The 20,480-nt window shown below is 47.9% G+C and overlaps 3 protein-coding genes across 3 annotated transcripts; 2 read left to right on the forward strand and 1 right to left on the reverse strand.

Moving 5' to 3' along the window:
* Positions 1–1,790: 1,790 nt before the first annotated feature.
* Positions 1,791–5,865, forward strand: SIAH2 (siah E3 ubiquitin protein ligase 2). Its single transcript, XM_014945758.1, has one exon. It carries the CDS (start codon positions 4,534–4,536, stop codon positions 4,954–4,956), a length of 423 nt encoding a protein of 140 aa, XP_014801244.1. The 5' UTR covers positions 1,791–4,533; the 3' UTR covers positions 4,957–5,865.
* A 2,838-nt stretch (positions 5,866–8,703) lies between these two features.
* On the forward strand, positions 8,704–18,266 carry LOC106890214 (glutamate-rich protein 6-like). The gene is made up of 12 exons (XM_014945847.1): positions 8,704–8,748; positions 9,202–9,317; positions 11,416–11,462; positions 11,565–11,681; positions 12,883–12,984; positions 13,140–13,297; positions 14,323–14,390; positions 15,193–15,350; positions 15,458–15,543; positions 16,958–17,110; positions 17,399–17,630; positions 18,003–18,266. Exons 1-12 carry the CDS (start codon positions 8,732–8,734, stop codon positions 18,264–18,266), a joined length of 1,518 nt encoding a protein of 505 aa, XP_014801333.1. The 5' UTR covers positions 8,704–8,731.
* Positions 18,267–19,097: 831 nt separating this feature from the next.
* LOC106890154 (glucose-dependent insulinotropic receptor-like) lies at positions 19,098–20,057 on the reverse strand. The gene has a single exon (XM_014945772.1). It carries the CDS (start codon positions 20,055–20,057, stop codon positions 19,098–19,100), a length of 960 nt encoding a protein of 319 aa, XP_014801258.1.
* Between the last annotated feature and the right edge of the window lie 423 nt (positions 20,058–20,480).

The raw sequence follows: 20,480 nt of genomic DNA on the forward strand, positions 1-20,480 counted from the left end.
GAATTACAGTTATTGCATCTCTGCGCTTTATAGGGCTTCTGGAAAAAAAATCTATAGGAGGATTTAAATCTTAAAGTCACAGTAAAGTTACTGAAAATATAAAATGCCCTTTAGTGCTGTAAGCAATCTGCAGAAGATAAATGCAAATCATAAACACACTCAAACTCTTAATTAATGAGTGCCAACAGGAATTAGTTGTTTTCTTTCATTTTTTAAATATGTGCAAGTAGAAAATAACAGTAAGGTGCTCTCTAGTCTAGTGAAACTGACTTAATTTGGATATAAGTTCTTCCAAAACTTTGGGGATTTTGTCCAATACTGGCTATGAAGGAAAATAAATCTTATGAATTGGAAGCTTCCTGAACAGACACCAGAATCCATTTTCACAGCAGCTGTGTGAGCTACGCTGTAATCATTAGCTGCTAAACTTGGAACTGGGACCTGGCTAACGGAGCAGCGGAAGGTGGGAGAGGCGTTGCTCGTTTTAACCACTTCTTCCGAAGTCTACAAGAAAACAAGTAGAGTTGTGTGTGTTCTCGGTTGTCATCAGCATAATTGCAGTCCTCATGTAACCATGAGTATTAGCCAGGATCTGTGCCCTGCCGTGTTTTGCTAGCCTTTTGTGGTGGGAATTGACAAACAAAGATGTTCATGCTTGAATGATCTTGGCGTAGCCATGGAAATGACGTGGGACCAGCACTCCTCAACTGCCCTGGGTTAAACTACAGACAGTTCCTGCTTGCGTTTCAGTTTATAACAGAACTTACCTCCAACATACACGGGCAAAAACTAGCCCAGCACTAAGGAAATAATATCCAATAGCAAATTCACTGTTTGTTTACACACTGATAGCAGCCCAGTTCAGCAGCTATATGAAGGGCATTTAGCAATGCAGGAAATGGAAGAAAAAAAAAAAACACAAACAAAAAACCTCCTGCATAGGTACACCAGTGAATTCCCACTGCTGTGATTAATTCAACCTAAAAATAAGTTTTACTTATAATAAAGGAAATTACTTTTCTAGTTATTACATACATGTAAAAAAAAAAAAAATCTAAGTACATGAGGCATTCTTACCAGTTTTCCTATGAGTGGTGATGCTCTGCATCTTGGAAGCTAGGACAGATACCTCGCATGAAGAGAGTCTTCCAAGATCCTTGAACACAGCCATCTCTAACTGGAGATACTGGCATGTTTCTGAGTCTCCAGATGCTTCTGGTCCTTTTGAAGAAAAGTGAATCCAGTAAAATCATTGTACTGTACTCTTACACCTTGCTTTGTGGAAAGTCTTTTTGCACCTCACAACCAACACTTTGTATTTCAAAAGCGGAAGGCATAGCGAGACTGTATATAAACTAACAAGTCTTAAATAATACCAGAATAATCACTTTCCTTTATTTTCTTTAGGCAGGTGGTAGGAGGTAGACAGAATTGCTCTATGTCCTGAGACCACTGCTGCTACACCATCAGTTCAAGGGAAAAGCATGACAGGTTTCCCATGTAAGCAAACAACTTGCAAACAGAAATTGCACCTTCATGTTATTATTGTATACAAACTTACTCCTGTATCTTGTCCAATAGTGCCTCTACAGCCTCTTCAGACCTTTTCTTTAATTTAAAAAAAAAAAAAAGCCATTTTAAAGATTTTAGGCAAATATATTACACCTAAATAAGGTCACACTTTCCATTTCCAAGATAAAATAGACTCTAACAAAGCAGTGTTGGGTTTTTTAGGATAAAAATGCAGTTTATTTTAGTTTTAATTGAACAAACATCCCTTACACACAGCAGTCTGCTTACATCATCCTACCTGCACACGTGCATAGAGCTTGTGTGCTTGATATAAAACGAGAAGATGCTCTCTGGTGCTGTCCCAAGTGAGCCGGAACAGCAGGCCCAGCACTGCTGGGTTATAAATGCACTCTGCAGGGCAGCCAGCTGTGGCCTGAGCTGGTTTCCTCACTGGTGCGAGGCTCTGGAAAGCACAGATGCTTGTTGCTTTCTGGGCTGGACCTCATTGTGCATCCCTGGAGGAGCTCCGTAGGATCACTGCTGGACTGGGCTGAGCATCTGTAGCCAAGCTTGAATGAATGCTTTGGAAGGCTGGGGGGATCTTAAAAGCAGGGACAGACGTTTTACAAAGCACTGGAGGAGGAAGCAGCAAGAGAGGGTCTCCATCCTCATTGGGTCCCTGAACATTGCTGAGGAGAGCAATGTTCACATGCAGGAGCAGGCAGGCCTCTTCTTTCCAGAAACATTACTCGTATCTCAAGCTACTTGTATACCAGAGGGAGATTGTGCTGGCTAGAGCAGGAGGGATTTGGACTTGGCAGTCTATTCCCAGCTCTGCTACTGATTTCCCATGTGGCTTCAGACAAGTTACTTTAATCCAGTTTCCCTGCTTGCCATCGTTTACAGGGTTGATAATACTGGCCTGCCTCTGCTGAGCACTTTCAAGCTTAAGTGATGTTTTCCAAATGCTTTAGGACACTCAGAAAGCTATCCTGTCAAGGTGAAGTTGAGAGCAGCACACACGATGACACAGGTGGAAAAAAACAAAACCATGGCATGCTAAGTCACATATATAGTGATGAGCTCTGAGCTGACCGTTTCCCCTTAGGGAAGAGAATACAGTGCTAAACAAATGGCTACAAAAACAAGTACACAATACTTTCTAGCACGGAATACTAGAAATTATGAGAAAGGCAATGAAAAAGCACAAAACAGTCACACCAGCCCAGGAACTAGTCTCACACCCGCCCTGTTAACACTGCGTGCAGCCCTGGCTCCCCGTCCCAAGGCGGACACAGTAGAAGTGGAAAAGGTGCACAGGCCAAGTAGCTCAAAGGTATTGTATAACCTGTGTGCAGGGAGAGACAAAGCAGGGTTTTGAAGGGTATGATAAAGATCAGTGACATTTGCCAAGCAGCATGAAGACAGCAAGTCAGTTTTTGCTATTCACAGTCTCCCATCACTGCCAGGGCTCCTCACCAAATGAAACCAGCAGTGCTGGGTTTGGGAGCAAAAGCAGGTACTTCTGACAGTGCAGCACAAAACCACCCCTATTTGCTCATCTCGTTTTTACACTCTCACTTCTAGAATCACCACTGGTTGCTTTTGCATAGACAATTAGTTTTGCCCAACCAGCAGGTTGTATATCCTTACTAATTTTGTTAATGAGGTTGGAGTTGGAGCTGCTCTTCAACACACTGCATGATGGAAATGTCAGCAGGGGTATGAATGTGGGAAACACCAGCAGGTCAGTGGGGCTGGAAGCATACACATACCTGGGAGGCTGCACTGCCCCTTGGCAGGAGAACACCTTGTTCCTCTGCAGCGCCCGGCAATAAAGCCGTCAGCAGAGGATTAAGCAGGAGGGGCAGACACAGTAAGTGAAGGCTCATGTTAAGGCTCACGATAACTCTTCATGGCTTATAAAACAACCTCCTCCAGAAGCACAAGGTCAAGTTTCTGTCCCAGTATTCCTAGCGCAGTACTCCTAGTGTTTGCAGCATGGGTGATTTGCATCATGGGCATTTAACCCTTTGAGCTGAAACTTCTTGCACACATATTAGCGCAGAAATAATAATTTATACCTTGATTAGATCTGTCCTCAGGGAAGGGGTGTTGGTATCGCTACAGATACCTACAGACAGGGAGCTGTGCTCTTGGGGAGAATAGGAGCGACCTTTTTCTCTCTATGGAGGTAGCATGACAGCAATACAGTCAGTGTGGACAACTGAACTGCCTAGAAAAAGGAAAAGTGTCCCCAGTGGTTTAAAGCAAATTAGCCCTCTAATGTGCCCAATGACATTAAGAGAAGTTAGATGGTACTCATGTGCTAGCTTTATACTCAGTGAAAAACTGTCCTCTCTTTCCACTGCTCACAACTGCAGCGTTGAAACTGTTCCAGTGTTTAAAAAAAGCTGTGGGGAATCTGCATTTGAATTTAATGGAAGTGCTTTTGCTCTGTGATGGTAATAAGGTACATCTATTAAAAATTCTTCACTCTAGTAGCTGTTTGCTGAAACTAGAATCCTTTGTTCTTTTTAAAGAAAAGAAAAATCCAAACCAGGACCACTTCAGCTGATCTGGACCGATCAGATCTAACTACAACAGCAAATATAACTACAACTCAGCCTTACAGTCCATTTTACCTAAGTGCTTGCCTTAGAGAAAAAAAACAACCACAAAAGACAAGAAGAATCCATTTTTAAGTGGAAACAAAAATAAGTAAAGCTGAGCTCTGGATCCAGGGCTAAATAGAAGTATCTAATGTAAAATTTGCAATGAGACCAAGAGTTCTGGTTCATCACCAGTGTTTCCAGTTGGCAGGTGGGAGCAGCGAACACTAGTGCTGGTGCCTTTCCTGACGGCTTGTATTTGGTCTTTTTCCAGTATGCCACAACAGGCTGCTCTCTGACACTCCATCACACAGAAAAGCCAGAACACGAAGACATCTGTGAGTATCGTCCCTACTCCTGCCCATGCCCTGGTGCCTCCTGTAAATGGCAGGGATCCTTGGAAGCCGTGATGTCCCACCTCATGCATGCCCACAAAAGCATTACCACGCTTCAGGGAGAAGACATCGTTTTTCTTGCCACAGACATTAACCTTCCAGGAGCAGTTGACTGGGTGATGATGCAGTCGTGCTTCGGTCACCACTTCATGCTGGTGCTGGAGAAACAAGAGAAGTACGAAGGTCACCAGCAGTTTTTTGCCATCGTGCTGCTCATCGGCACCCGTAAGCAAGCGGAGAACTTTGCGTACAGACTGGAGCTGAACGGCAACCGCCGCCGGCTGACCTGGGAGGCAACACCCCGCTCCATCCACGATGGGGTGGCTGCAGCCATCCTGAACAGCGACTGCCTAGTTTTTGATACGGCTATAGCACACCTTTTTGCTGACAACGGAAACCTCGGCATTAACGTGACTATTTCTACGTGTTGTCCGTGATGTATTTGTGTAGCTAGCAAAACCTAGGCTGTCTGGACATAGTGCTTTACATTCACCAAGAGTTTTCTTTTTGTTCTGTTTTTTTTTTAAAATGATACTCAACTACATCATCGTGTTGCTAAGGTTCCTAACTAGCCAACATTTTTAACTTTGGAGAGAAGAGGAACAAGAGTGTCCTGTAAGTAATATGAGTGAGAAACAGTTTTTTAAATTCTTGGGTGCCTTAGGAAGATTCCCCTTACACAGTCACCTTTTTTAATTTAATTATATTTTATTTAAAGAGTGCTTCCATTAGACATGTGGCTTAAGAGACTTGAAGAACTGCATTCCTGTTTGGAGCGCACCTAAAAGCCCTTTCAGCAGGAACACAAACTTGCTTTCTCACTGGTGAGCTTTAACATCAGTTTTCAGTAGGTGGGAAAGGAAAGAAATCCAAGCAACCTCTCTCAAGAGAAGTTGTGACTCAAAGGGGAACAATAGGTATTTCAGTGTCGATACTCCATTTCCTGATACCTTTTTAAAAAGGGATGGGCAATGAATCATTTGCTATGTTTTTAAATGATGAAAGGGGAGGAGGGCCTGGGGTGAAGCATGGCAGGTTTCACAGAGCATGGGAGTTGCTGGCTCCTGTCCGTTTTAAGGGGATCAGTGAGCACAGCACGTGGCACAACCGCTCAACCGGGTACTGGTGAAAGCAGGAGGCACACATCTAACGTATCTCAAACAGCTAGAGCCAATAACATAGAAATATATTCAGGCTGTTCACATGCAGCTTCCCTCGGAGACATACTTGACTATTGATTATTGTAAAAGACTAATAATATAGCAAGAGCTTTATGGCCAGTGTCGCGTCATTTGCTATTTAAGTTTTGTTGCCATATTTTCTTTTATTTTGTAATAAATATTTTGCAAAAACTACCCTGCATAGTGTGCTGTGCTAACGTGCGTGTGCGTGGCAGTAGCCGTTGCTTCCTGTTACTTCGTGCACTCTGCTTTGCTGGATCTGCTGGGTGTCCCCTGACAGAGCCCAGCTCACCCAGGCGAGCGGCAGGACCCCCAGGGGCTGGGGGGCTGCTTGTCCTGGCTGCCTCCCAGCCCTGATGATGGAGAGGGCCACTTTGCAGCATGAGCAGGAGAACTGGGAAGGATTTGAGTCCCAGGGGCAACAGTGACAGCCTGGCTCGTGCAAACTGAAATCACAGTCTGTCACTGAAGCTGAATCTGCCTGCAGCTCCCCCTCTGCGACCAGAGCCTGCCGTCTGAATCACTCAAGAAAAATACTAGCTCCACATATGGCTTTGCTGAATATTAAGATGTTTGCCATTTGGAAGAGGCAATGAGTTGTGAGGTGATACAGTCCCCTGAGTTATTCAGCCTCACGATAGTGGAAAACTACATGTGAAGTGACAGATAAAGCTTGGTGTGAATAAATATAATGCAAAGGGAGAAAAACCAGTCCTAACTGCATCCCTCCAGGGAAGAGCTCTTTGGAGTTACGACAGAGTCCCGTGCAATGCCTGATAGCAGTCCCCACAAAGCACATGGGAGAATGACAAGGACCACATCAGCGAAAGGAAGTTTGTTCTGGCCTTGAGAATTTGGAAGTGACCATGGGAAAAAAACCTCCCAAGGAATTACTCTAATCTTTTCGTATCCAGTTCCTATAGAGATCCTACATTTGATCTCATTTACACTGTGCTGGCAGAATTCCAGCAGCATCAGCCGAGTGAACTAATTTACTCCTGCTTAAGCAGGATCAAAGTCAAGCTCTGGATCTGACAGGAGTTAACACCTGTGCTTTCAGCAGAACTTGTTAAGCAAGAATTCCTAAGGATTTGATTCATTTTCCCGTATTTCAGTAGCATTTATAGTGGAAGGTAAATTTTTCTTACTGACGGTTGGGACATAACAGCTTTTTTTGTGCAAACCAAAACTCTGAAACATGTCTTTGATTATAGCAGAATTAATGAAATTAATTATTCCAATGTTGCCTATAACCCACATTAGATAAGTTAACACACATTATTTCATTAGGTCTTTCCACACATTCAGTTCTGAAAGAAAGGCAAACTTTCGTTGTATCTCACAACAACAAAAAACCCCAACAACCTGTATCTTTTCTGACTGAAACTGAATTTAGGATAAGGAGTACCTCAGCAGTGATGCATTTCTTCTTCAGAACAGTGAATGAACAGGTGACAATCATTCCAGCACTCCATCAAAATGCTTCAGGTTTTCTTCCCTATGCAGCTGGTGCGACTTCCCAAGCGTGATGTCTGAGGGCCAGAGGCTGGAGAGACTTGCAGGTCACCAGCCTCTTGCCAAGGAAAGTAGCAGCACATCAGTAAGGGTGTGAAGGCTCCTCAAAACATTCAGGAAAATGTTCCTGAGGCCAGCCTAGTTTTCTTAATGACCACCAATGGTTTTCTCCTGACCACCAAAAAAGCAATCTGACTTTGAAGTGGATGGTGAATCATACCCTTGGAAAAATCTGCCCAGGAGCTGGTGGCAGCGAGGGAGCCACAGCAGACAGAGCTCCCTGCTGCAGGGAGCTTTCCCACCACCTGGCCACACTACAGCAAACAGCATGTGCCCAACAGCCCACCACCACCTGGGAGCGGTTAACTGCAGAAGGCAATACGAGTGACCAAGAGTTGTGCCTATGAAGCAGTTTTTGTGTTGAGTTCAACAACTATATGGCTAACAATTCTCCCTAAAACCAATTTCCACTTTAAACACAAAGAATACCACAAAAACTCCTAGGGACTGATGGATTTTTAGCAAGAGTACAGCTTCAGTGGTTCATGCCTGGAGTTGTGCCAGCATCAGGCTGTGTGCTGTTAGGACACTTGCCTCTGCCCGTGCTGCAGCCAGAAGTGAAAGCTGTGGCAGCACCAGGATCTGCTCCAGCTGACCACAGACACAATCCCCCAGGACCACAAGGAGCTATTGGCACCAATGCCAGCTGAGCAGCACGTCCAACCCCTGCACTAATACCACTGGCTGCACCTCAACATACCCTTGCCATTTTTAAAAATGAGTAAGACTTACTTATTTTGTGATAGAACTCAAGTGCTTGTAAGACCACTGCAAATTCTTACACAAGGCCCAGATAATGTAGCCTATATGTGCTGTCCTAAGGTGAACCCAAAGCCTGTGTTCACTTGCAAACCACATACCTGCAGAGAATTGCTGTCACTCTCCAAGCTGCAAGTGCAAATTCCTTGGAGGGACTCAACAGCACCCAGTGCCACAGGAGACATCAGCAACCCATGTATGACAAGCGCATGACAAACACATAAGAAATCTGCACAGGCAGGTGGTTCAGGTGCAGCAGGAGGTCATGTCCAAGCAGGTGAGTCACACCAGGCCAAGTCAGCAGCGTCTCACCCTCAGCCCCGCTCCCCTTTTGGTGCAGAAGGCCGCAGCTCAGCCCCAGCAGCAGGAGGGTGCCCACACTGAAGGGGATGGAGGCCCTCGAGAGCCACCATCACCCACCCCCACGGGCTTCTCACCTCCCCACAGAGGCCTGCTCACCTTCAGCGCCCTTTGCAGGGCTCCAGGCCCGACCACCGTGGCAGAGCCCCTGCTGCCCCACACACGAGGTGCGGCTCTCCCCGCAGACCCACCAACCCCGCAGACCCCACCGGGTACGAAGCCGGGGTCACCCCACCCCGCCCCGCCTCAGGCGGAGCCGCCGCCCCGGCAGCCCCCGCGCCCGCCGCGTCGCCATGGAGACGACGCCGCACAGGGCCAGGCCGGGCCAAGCCGAGCTATGGACGGGGCGGACCGGTGCGGGGGCGAGGAGCGGGGTCGGGCCGTGCCGTGCGGGACAGGGCGGTTTCTCCCCCGCCTCCCCTCTCGGCGCGCTGGGCCCTGTGAGGGGAGGGCGGGCAGATCGGTAGTGCCGGGGATAGGGGAGGGCTCCCAGCCGGCACGCAGCTCCCCGCGGCATCCCAGGCCCGGCACTGCCCGCCCCGACACCCGAAACGTCGCCGGGAGGGAAGCGGTGGAGGAACCGGCGAGGGGGCTGCGGCCATCCCGAGGGATCGGCACCCAGTGGCCGCCGTTAGACGGGATGGCAGCCGGCAAAACTGCGGCCAGGCCCTGCTTACTATAGCTAAAGTGTTCGGATTTTTAATTAAATATGTTTGGGAAAGGCTCCTTCATTAGTATAAGCATCAAGGGATACTGCTTTGAAGTCATTGCGTATGACTAATAGGTGGGTTTGTGTCTTAAACGAAGGGAAATGGAAATGCCGGGCAGCGTCGAGCCCATCGCCGTGCAGAAGCTGCCAGGAATCTCAGCGTCGATGCAGACAGAAACTAGCTGGCTTCATGAACACGCCTACGGAAAATCAAGTAAGAACCAGGTTTGTTCAGGAAAAAGGTTGCTCACTTGTATGGTCGTTCACTCAGGCTGCCTCGTACCCCAGTGTTTTTCATAGAAGACACATGACTTTGCAGTTTCCCAGAAATTCTTTTGCAAACTGGCAGCAGACCCAGGAGCGGCCCCCAGGAATCCCCCTCTGCAGTCCCCTCATTAACCTTCCTGCAGAGCTGCTTCTAAACGAACCTCTGGGTCCCCATTAAGCGTGGGGGAATGCTCTGCCAGCCAGCAGGCGTAGGAGTGCTCAGCAGATGGCAGAAATAGCATATTGTATTCCTGCGAGAGGTACTGGCAACACCTCTAAGGAGAACTGAAAATATATCAACCTTTTTCTCCTCCTGCTCAGCTGAGTCATCCATCCCAGCACGCGACCCAGGAACCAGCTCCTTCGCTTGCCCGCTGAAGTACAGCATTGTACCTTGGCATGCAGCATATTAGGTAGTTGCTGCCTGATCCCATCCCTTTTGGGCACCACACTGAACAGCCTTTGTGCTTCATTTTCAATGTCAGGCAGCCCTCCTCTGTAGGAGAACGTGTCCCACACCTCACATGCCTCTGAGAGCAGGAGGAATGATCTGAGCCATAAAACACAGCACACCAGCTGAAAGTACTGGGGAAAGCTGCATGCAGATCCATCCCCATAGAAGGGGGGCATGCCCACGGCAGATGAACAGTGCTCTTTTCTAGGCTTTGGAGGACATTTGTTTGGAAATGCACTGTGAATGTGTTTGCAGGAGAAAAACATTGTAGGCTTTGTACTTTAGGTGGAGCTTCCAAGTCCTTGGGAAGACTGTTGCTGTAATGATCAAAGCACAGAACAACCAAACTTGTGCCAGCAGTAAATCATCTAACTGGGTTTGGATGCAACAGTGGTAGATGATACAGAAGCTACAAAATTTGTTAGAGGGGGCAGAGTAAGAGCGTGGAGTGTCCACCTGTGCTGAGCACTGTGCCCCGGGTACCAGGCTGTCCTGCATCCCTTAGTGCCATGCTGCACCCAGAGCTGTGCCCCAGCTGTGCAGCTCCACTGCTGCACCTTGAACTCCCTGGAGTCACTTCTTCTCAGGTGGGGTTTATGATGGGTTATTCTCTGTGACACAGCTTGATTGCAGAGGGTGATAACTACATGTCTTTGAACTGCAATTTAAAAAAACGAAGTTCAAGCAAAACCCACATCATTCAGCCTTCTAAAAGTATGAACGAATCCCATAGCGTCGCTTTCCGCTTTTCCTCCTGTGTTGGTGCATTCGGTTCCAGACGAATTCCCCAGCAGTGGTTCCCACTGCAGGCCTGGGAGCTAAGCGTTGACCTGGGGCTGGCATGATTTTTACTCCATCTTTTTTAAATACACTTAGAAGGGCAAGAAAAATTTTGCGGCTACAAGGGGAACTTAAATTCAAGACTAAAAGAACTAGGAATGCGATTAGTTTGCCTGCACTTGCAAGCTGGCTTGCTGGCCATGTCGACATTCAAACGGAAGGTGATGTGTGTAGGCCAGCATACAGCTGTGCACCTGAAACAGCTGGATGTCAGTAGCACTGCCTGCTGAGAGGGAACCTGGAACTGCTGAGAACAGCAATAGACACCCAGCCATCTGAGATGTTTCCTGTCCCCCAAAGGCCAAAAACCCCTTCGTTGCACTCACACACCATGCCCTGCACTTGGCAAAAACTTCAGTTGTCTCTACAGCTCCTTATTCTTAGGACAAGAGAGGCTGGGAATGCTTTAGAGGATCATGCAATATCAGATTAGTGCTACAAGTCGCTGACCCTCTGCAATAAGCTGTCTCCATGACTTCAGTGGGACGATTTTTTAAAGCCCTGATCCAATGTCAGAGCCTGGTTCAAGTCAAATGCCCTCAGGCATTTGGGAAAGGTTATAGTCAGATCCAGAGTTGCCCTTCTGAAAGTGTAGGACCGATTCTGGCAAGAATGTCTCAGGCAGCCCATGTGGTTGGGGAGAAAAGACTGGCGTGCTGAAAAAGGAACAAAACAAATGTGTCTAGAAGATAAGCTTTCTGAGAACACAGCACTGCTGTTCAGTAATTCTCATTATCGCTATTACTTGCAGCCCTGTCAGAAGACTTCAGCAGCTTAGATGTTTTGTGTGACATGGAGGTAAGGACTCATCCAGGTTGTATAGATAGATGTTATGCTTAATGGTTTTACCCCTGCACAAAGATATGACTCCACGTTGCTTTTGGTATTTTCCACTTTGAGTTCAAAGAAGATTTTGTGAAGCTGTTCAAGAAATCGCTGTGCACTCTCCCCTCTGTTGGCCTGCCTACCCTTCTGGCCTACAGACCTGAATTGTCACAAGAAAACATACAGATTGAGGTGAGTCAGTGATGGGTGTTCCCTACTGTGTGGCTTTTTTTTGTTTATTTTATAAATTCCTACCATTGCCATGTAGAAAAAATAAAAATAATGCCCTTTGCCAAGCCAGTGCAGGACTTCCTTTATGAAAGGGTTTTTCTTTTGTGCGGCTTGTTCTGCACACCTGAACAGCAAGAGGCTGTGCAACTCCTGTCCCCACTGCTGCATCCTATGCTGAGAATTTTCCAGCAGAAGATTTTTCCTTTTGGTTAAAACAGAGATACAAAATTTATATAAATCCTAGGTATACAGTCAAAGAATACAAGCAGGGCATAGAGTTCCCCATAACCCTTAACAGAGTAAACTCATAAAAAAGAGTTAATCCTAGGCATGAGGTGGGGAGCAAAGGAATTTCATGGAACTACTCTCTAGGGAAGCCAAGTATTTCAAATATGTTGAGAAAAGGGATTGAATGTAAGTGCTAAATGCATAGTATAGCAAGTGAGGTGTAAGTGAAGCGCAGCAGCTACGCAGCCTGGAGCACGTACCCTTCACCTCTTCAGCTGCAGCTGGATGGGTGCTGTCTCTCCAGGGAGCGCTGAGCTTGGTGTGCTGCCCTTGGGAGCAGAGGTGTCAAGACACGAAATTCAGCAGTGTGCTCTTAGCAGCTGTATCTTCTATAACTCAGTTTCAAAAAAATAGGTATTTCTTTCAGAATATCTAGTATCCATCCTCAAAAATATACCCTGCAGCAGCCCTGATTTGCATAGGGTCACATACACTCAGCTCTTTTGTCAACAGATCTGCTGGGATTTCCTCCTGAAATTCCCCACAACAACTGGAGAGCTTTTTCCTCACCAAAGCTCCAAGCAACGTATTTGAAAGGGTTAATGCATCAGAGCACTCAGCTACAGTGTTCTGCATGCTCTGAAGCTTTCCTTTGGAAGGAGTGGGTCTCATAAATACTACAGTCATTCCATTTATTTGAGGTTATTTATTTATTTACTACAGATTGGCTTTTCTTTTTGGTGGTTTCCTGAACTTAATGTTTTGAGTTAAATCCTTCCAAGACATCACAGACGTAGATCTGTTTTAACTGCTCTTACACACTTTACAACCTGCATTTTGAGCAGAGGCCTCTTTCCCCAAGATAAAACGAGGGTTTGCGTGCTGATACTGTATTTCCATCCTCCTGCGTTCTCTCTCCCCACCTCCACTTTAGACAGAGGAGGACTCTGCTCCGTGCTGCGAGTACTGTGGTGGCCTGCTGAAGCGGTTCCCTTCCTTCGAAGACATTGGCCCACCATTCCAGGATGCTGAATCGGTAGGCTGGTGGGAATCGGTAGGCTGGTGGGGGTTGGACTAGATGATCTCTATGGTCCCTTCCAACTCTAAAATTCAGTGAAAATTCAGTGAAAGACGGGCAGAGGTTTACTGTGGAAAGGCCCGCTCTCGTGGCACCACCCTGCTGCCTTTCAGAAATTCTGCTGCGAGCGTAATCGAGACCTCTACGAGTTCATCGTAAATGAGAGGAAGACCCGCGAGGATGCCAGGAGTGTTCCTGCTGCAGTCAATGCCCCCAATGCTCCCGGCACCAAAGCCAACAGGCTGCCATCGAAGGAGAGAGCATACCAGAGGTACCGTGACGTGACTGCAGGGACAACTGGGGATCAGGTCTGTATAAGGAACGATGGATGACCTTGGAGGGATAAGAAGCATTAAGAAAGTGAAACTGCAGCAAGAGGGAATGAAAGAAGAAAAAAAAAGAAAAAAAAAAAAAAGAAAAAAACCACAGGCAACACAAGTTCATATTCTTCCTAGACCCTCTTGGCTTTTCTCTTATCAGGCTGTATTAGAAGGTGGCAAGGGATGTACTAAGTAAAGCATTAATTCTACTGCTGACAGAAGTAATATCTAAAGACAGGTAGGGTCAAAAACATAATTGCAGCTGTGGGAAGGATAATATTTCGGTCTAGCTTTTACCTCAGGGGCTGAAACAAAGCTTGAATTTGCATTTCTCTATTTTGCTGTATAAACTGTGACATGCATTTGGATTCCAATTTTGGCCTCTGCAAGTTGGACTTCTGCTGGGCTCTTTAGCAGGAGGCCCAAAACTTATACAAATATCTAAGCCTGTGACATAGGCTTAAAGAAAAGTAAATCAGCATAACTGGAAGTAAACTGTTAGTTTCCTTGAAGATCCTTTGCAGGCCGATGGTACAAGTACCTCATATTATTAGCAGAGCATAAACCAAAGCCAGTGCCAGACACCGTCAAATTTATAGGAAGCTAGATAAGAGGAATAGTGAAAACTTTCTTGGAGATCAGCTGTTTTCTTCATCTTATGGGTAGCTCTCCTTCTCTTTTACATAAAATCTTGATACAAAATCCATTCCAATGTTTAGCTCCGCTGGCAGTAGAGCTGATGTCATTGCAATCACGAAGTCTGTTCGCTGAAATATCTGTTTGGGAGCCATTCCTTTTCACTGAGAATGTGATTATTTTGGTGATACTCTGTTGTCTCTAACTCTTACTTGCAATTAAGCGAGGGGAGAGAAAAACAAGTTAAAAAACTTGTGTTCCTATGGCAAGGATATCCAGTACTTCTAATTTTCAAAACAGGAAATATGAAATGTATATCAGGAATGCTTTCATTTTCCAGGCAGCAGGAGAGACAAATGGCCAGACAGTTAGCTTTCCTGGCACCAGAGCCGAAGAAGGTAGCTGAAAGTGAGTTTGCATTTCCTTATACATTTATTTGTCTATTTATTACAACAATGAATTCACTGGAATTGCTTGTCTCTAATGCACTCTAATTGAACAGGAGGATTTATACAGAAACATATTAGTTCATTGTCAAGTGTGCAATCCCATTAAATTAAATACTGCCATATTAAATAATCCCCCACATGAAAAAACAAAAGCAGCTACATTCCCGTTGCTCAGAGAGGATCTATTTATATCTGAACATTTCAGCTGAGACCTCAGAGTACAATTAAGTTGGCAAAGCCAAGCCCTTAGAAGGTGGGAACCGACAGAATTAGAGTGAGCAATGTTTTGCCTAATCAGGTGAATACCCCACTAATTCCTAGCCCTTTGGGTCTAGCTATAAAACCAAAGGCATTTTGACTAAGAACAGATGAACTAGATTTACAATATGAGCATATTTTCACAGAGAATGGCAAGGCAGAGGCTTTTGCAGCACCAAGGACTTCAGTTCATCAGTCCTCCAGAGCATGGAACCACGAATGCTAGTCAAAAATAGTCATTCTTTACTCACACAGATGTGTTTATACACATAATTGAAAAAAACTACATTTTTTTTCATAATCCTGTTCTCTGAAATAGCTGAACACTTTGGACTGTCCTTGTTAGATAGAAAATACCCCAAGACAGACTTCCAGGATGGAGCATTTCAGCCAGAAATGCCCACTTCCCCAAAGTTACAACTTCCCTGCAGAGGTGCCAGGCAGCCAACATCAGCACTGCCAGCCCTGCCCGGTGCACACAAACCCTTCTCTTTGCTCTCTAGGTACAAATCAAACTGACACAATTTCTTACCTGCTCTCTCGGGAGCCCCCGTCGCCAAAGGGCTGGACGCTGATGCCTGGAGAGAGAGCAGCAAAGCTCAAGGAGGAGCCCACCTCCCCCAGCCTCACCTGCTGCGATTTTACCCTTGTGGGTGGAAAGGCAAGTAGCTGCTGCCTGATGGTGATGAGCTGCACCTTGGATGTACCCACACTCCAGAGCAGCTGCTGCTGCTCTCATCCATTTTATCCTTTATTTTCTAATCCCAGGTAGCGAAGAACGAATTGTTGGAAAAATACTACAAACATGGAGGAAAGTTCCTTACCATGCTTCCAGATGGAACAGCACAGTTATTGTATCCTTTATGGAGCTCATTTGCCTGCATTAGTTCAGGGTTGTAACTGTAATTTTAAGTGTGTCCTAGTCTGCTTTACCACCGAGTAACCTGGTCCACCATTCACGCTCGCTTTCACAGTCTGAAAAAAAGCAGTAGAGAAACCACTTACATAGCTCTTGGCCTGAAGTTTTTCAGATCAGCCAGTAGCTTCAGTGAAGGACAGGCACTTGTGTCTTTAATGCCAAGCTTAAGAAATGCCCTAGCCCAGTGTTCAGATCCGCTCCTGAGCTCTGGCCACCCACGGAAGGGCACCACTGGCCAAGCAGGCTCTCAAAGGGCTCAGCCCCACCTTTCCCCCAGGGACAAACCAGCACGTTTCCCACCAGCATGGGGCTGACATCTCTGTCCTGCAGGCAGGAGTATGTAAGAGGCACACGGACAAACTGAAATTACCAGTGTAACTAAGAGTACTGTTTGAAGAAATAAAAATGTGGCAGTTTCACCAAAGCATCCCATAGCTTTCAGGCTGCCTTTGCCATTATTTAAGCTGTAACATTTTAAGTCACCCCCATTATTTTTCCTTACTGTGGCTGGTTTTTTTTCTGAGCCAGTGGTGTATGAAAGTGTACTTGAGCTCTGCCACCAAAGCAAATGGGCTTGAGACCACTCTGTTCTGCCCTCCAGGCTGCCTTTGCCATTATTTAAGCTGTAACATTTTATGTAACCCCCATTATTTTTCCTCACTGTGGCTTTTTTTTTTTCTGAGCCAGTGGTGTATGAAAGTGTACTTGAGCTCTGCCACCAAAGCAAATGGGCTTGAGACCACTCTGTTCTGCCCTCCAGGCTGCCTTTGTCCCTGGGATGCTGCTGGTCACAGCGGTGGCAAATGGCAAAGTGCCATGAACGCATGTGCTCACAGCTGCAAGTGGAGGGAAACCTCAGTGAGACACAGAATACCTGCTGTTTGGAGATATTCAAGTCAAGTTTCTGGGGCAAGGGGTTTTTATCCCCCTGGTTAGTTGGTTTTATTTTCTCTGGGAGAATAATACCTGCCCCTGTTTTCTCTGCTGTCATCCGAGTTGAGTACTTTAATCCCTTTGCTAGGCTCGTACTTCCAGTCATAAACATTGTCCAAGACTGTGTCTTTAAAATAAACTTGCTAAGTGGTTCTGCCTGGTTAGAAAAAAAGAAAAATATATTCTGTATGTCTAACCACTCTATTGTCAGTGTATACAGAATACTTCAATGTAGGAGAAAAGCACTGGCAGCATCCCAGGTAGCAGTGACAGCTCACCACCGTCCCACCTTTAACACAGTGATCTGAGCAACGTGTCAGTTTTTATACTCCAAAGTAGTGCTCTGAAATATTTAGTGTGTAATAATAGACCAACCAGACAAACAAAGGCGTTACGAACACCTTATCTGATGACAGCTATCCATCTGGAAATCTGGCAATCATTGTTGCACGAGACAAAAACCAGCTTATTTGCATAGTGCAGGAAGACAAGCCAAGTAACGCCGGAATACAAGCAGTGTTTAAATCCAATGGCAGAAATACTTGCTATTATCCAAACAGAGCTGTGTGGTACGTTCAAGTTCGTCAGAGCAGTTTTGCTCTCCACTGTGCATTTTAAATTTCAAAGGTCATAAAGGCTATTTTTAATAGCATTTGAAAATTAAAAAGACAAATATAGCTTTTGGCCTCTGGGCCCTGCTTCAGATGCCTCCCAGAGGAGCAAGGCTACCCCAGCTGTGTCTTGAGAGGCACGGGTTAGACCCCAAACTAGCTGTGCCTCAGTGCTGTCTCTGGAGAATGAGGGACATAGGCCGTGGGAGATGCAGTGTTCAGAGCTTTGATTTTCCTCTCTTTCAGGATAAACATGAATATTCGGGGAGGGCAGTATTTGGACCAAGCGGGCAACAGGGTGAGAAGGTGGACGTGGCCGAACGGCATCGTGTCGTCAGGAGCCCATGTCCCACTGAGCCCCATCTTCATCTCCCTGAACCTGTACGTAGGGGTCAGGATCCTGGGCCAGGACAAGATCACCGTTTCCTTCCTCGCCATGGGGCAACAAGCAAAATTCAACGTGGGAACCAAAGTGCAGGTATTTCTCAAGTGCACAGGCAGCTCCATGCAAAGCCGCTCCCCACAGTGGGAGCGGGGCAACCAGGGAAGCTCCCATCCATGGAGAAGCATGCTCATCCTGTGGTGGGTGCTCACCTGTTGCCCCATGGTCCTGCCCCCCAAAACATCAAAAGAGTGGAGGTGTACCCATACTCCTGGGCAGGTCCCTGGTGTCCCTTGCTGCATCCTCACCCTGGCTCTGCTGCGGAGAGGAGAGCCAGGATCCATGTGGGCAGGGTGCCGTGGCAGCTCCCTTCCTCCATGGGCTCCTCCACAGGGGTAGGTTTGTCTGCTGGGGGGACACCACAGCCTCAAAGCCCTGTCCCACACTGCTTTCACCTCCACTCCGCAGGTCAGCGACATCGGCCGGCTGCCTCCCCCTGCCCGCCTGAGCGAAGACGAGCTCCTGCTGCTTGCCTTCAGGGTGAGGATTCTGCGCCTCTTCGACAGACTGCGTCGATGCTTAAACTTTCCTTCTAATGAGCAATGGGACAAAATTAAGCCCCCAGCGTATCTTATCACACAGACTTTAAAGATCTTACAGCTTTGTACAACTTCTGACATAAGCGATGAGCTACGCAGCTCGGTCAGGGCGATAGTAAATGCTCAAGTCTGACCTGTATGTGTGTGGTGTGAAGGCAAAATGAGCCAGAGCTGCTCCCTGACCCTGCAGTGCCTGCACACACTCAGCAAGTGTCACCCGCAGCCTGCCCTGCCATGGAGCAAAGAGCAGCCCATGGACCTTCTGCGCAACCTCTCCTAGGGCCATCCCACCAGCGTGAGCAGGGCTGTATCAGACCACATTTTCTTGTCAGCCCACATTGAAGAGCATCTTGACCATGGAGGCATGAAGAGGGGCTTTGCTCAAGGCGGAGTAAATCTGTGCTCAATGCTGGTGCTTTGCTCCACAGCAACCTCCCTTCTGTTTCCTGGCAGAAACCAGCCCAGGCTGACCAGTTGTTTCAGCCCAGGGATGTGGCAGAAAGATAAAAGCAACCAGAGCACAGCTAAGCCATAGGCTGTGACTCGTACGCGGGGAGGAGGTGTTTCAGAAGTCACCCGCACAGGCACTGCTCTGCACAGCCAGCACTTCTGCCAAGGACATGGCACCAGCAGGATGCCCAGACTTCCCTGGCACGAGTGCTGGATGGCAGCTCAGCCTGCTGCAGGTAGGAGACAGAGTGGTTCTCTGTACAGAGAGAGGGACAAAAGCCTACAGTTTGTCCAAACCAAAGGTCACTATCTTGGCAACGTTTGTGTGGTTGCTGGGGACAGAAGGCTGTTAATGCAGAGAGAGCGTGGATGAGCCGCAGCCTCTTGGCAGCAGGTCATAAACGGCTGATGCAGTGGGAAGGCTCTGCTGCACCAGGCACCCTGCCTTCCCCTCCCACCATGGGCCTGGTGGCCACGGCAGCAGCACAGGTGGAGGTGGTGGGGCACGGACCCCTCATGAACCAAGTGCCTCGGGCCGGCCCCTGCCCCAGCTCCCAATGGTTCGGATGTTCAAGGCCAGGGGCTTCACCTGGCCCTTCATCCTGCACCTGAGCAGCTTTGCCAGGTGGCTCCGGATGTCTTTGCTGTGCAGGGCGTAGATGAGGGGGTTGATGAGGGAGTTGGTCTCACCCAGCAGGAATAAGGCGTCCTTGAGCGGGCCGGCCAGGTTGCAGGAGCTGCAGGCGGCCTGCACGGTGCCCCCCACCAGGTAGGGGCCCCAGGAGAGGCTGAAGCCAACGAGGACGATGAGCACGGTCCGCAGCGCCTTGAAATGGCGCAGGCGGGCGCGGAGGGGTCCCACCTGGGCACAGGCGTGCCGCAGCCGCCTGTGCTGCACGTAGGCGATGCTGCCCACCCGGAGGTGCAGGCACACCAGCACCAGCAGGGACGGGGCAAAGATGCCAAAGCAGATCGTGTAGAGGTACTCGCTCCTGGCCGCGTACAGGAGCCCGCAGTAACCCGCGTAGTTGCCTCGCTGGAGGGAGGGGAAGATGAGAGGCAAGTGCCCGAAAAAGAAGGAGAGCATCCAGAGGACAACCAGGGAGAGGACCATGGGCGTTTTCTTCAGGAGGGTGGGGTAGGAGAGCGGCAGTGTCACTGCCAGGTACCTGTCCAGGGAGATCAGGAGCAGGGTGAGGATGGAGCCGATGCAAGGTGTCATGCTCATGGCGATGCGCAGGAGGCAGAAGGACCTGCTGCGGTCAAAATCCCCATCAAGGATATCGTCCAGTGCTTCAGTGATGCACATCACGCCCACCAGCAGGTCGGCGGTGGCCAAATTGAGAATGTAGACGTAGCTGGTGCCTGGCTGCTTCCTCATCAGCTGGTAGACAGCCACGATCACCAGCAGGTTGGCTGGGGGGATGAGGCAGCTCAGGAGGGAGCGCAGCACCGCGTACAAGACGTTGACCATCTTCCCTGGCAAGGAGGGTTGAAAGAGATGCCCAGGAAAACTTGCCCCAGCACAAAAAAACCCCACCATGAGCAGACGTGTCACTGAGCTGGAGGGATGGGACAGAAGTCCCATCTGCAGCTCGAGGCCAGGAGCACCTACATCAGTCCTTTAAGGGGTACTTTGTCCATCCCAGGAAACCTCCGGGACCTTCCCAGCTTCCACGAGTCACCAGCGGTTTTTCTAGGGCTCTTGGCCTTCCTCTTCCCCATCTGATTTTGCTCCATGCCTGCAGGGCTGCTCCGAGATGCAGAAGAGCTGTAGTCCTCGCCTGCATTCAGCAGAAGCCACCGCAGAGTGAATGAACCCAGGGTCAGCCGGCTCCCGAGCGCGCCTGTGACGCAGAGCGATAAGGAGCAGCGTCGCCAAACAAAGCTGAGAGGA

Source organism: Calidris pugnax, unplaced genomic scaffold (genome assembly GCF_001431845.1).
Source record: "Calidris pugnax isolate Ruff unplaced genomic scaffold, ASM143184v1 scaffold111, whole genome shotgun sequence".
In the NCBI taxonomy this organism is placed as follows: Eukaryota; Metazoa; Chordata; class Aves; order Charadriiformes; family Scolopacidae; genus Calidris; species Calidris pugnax.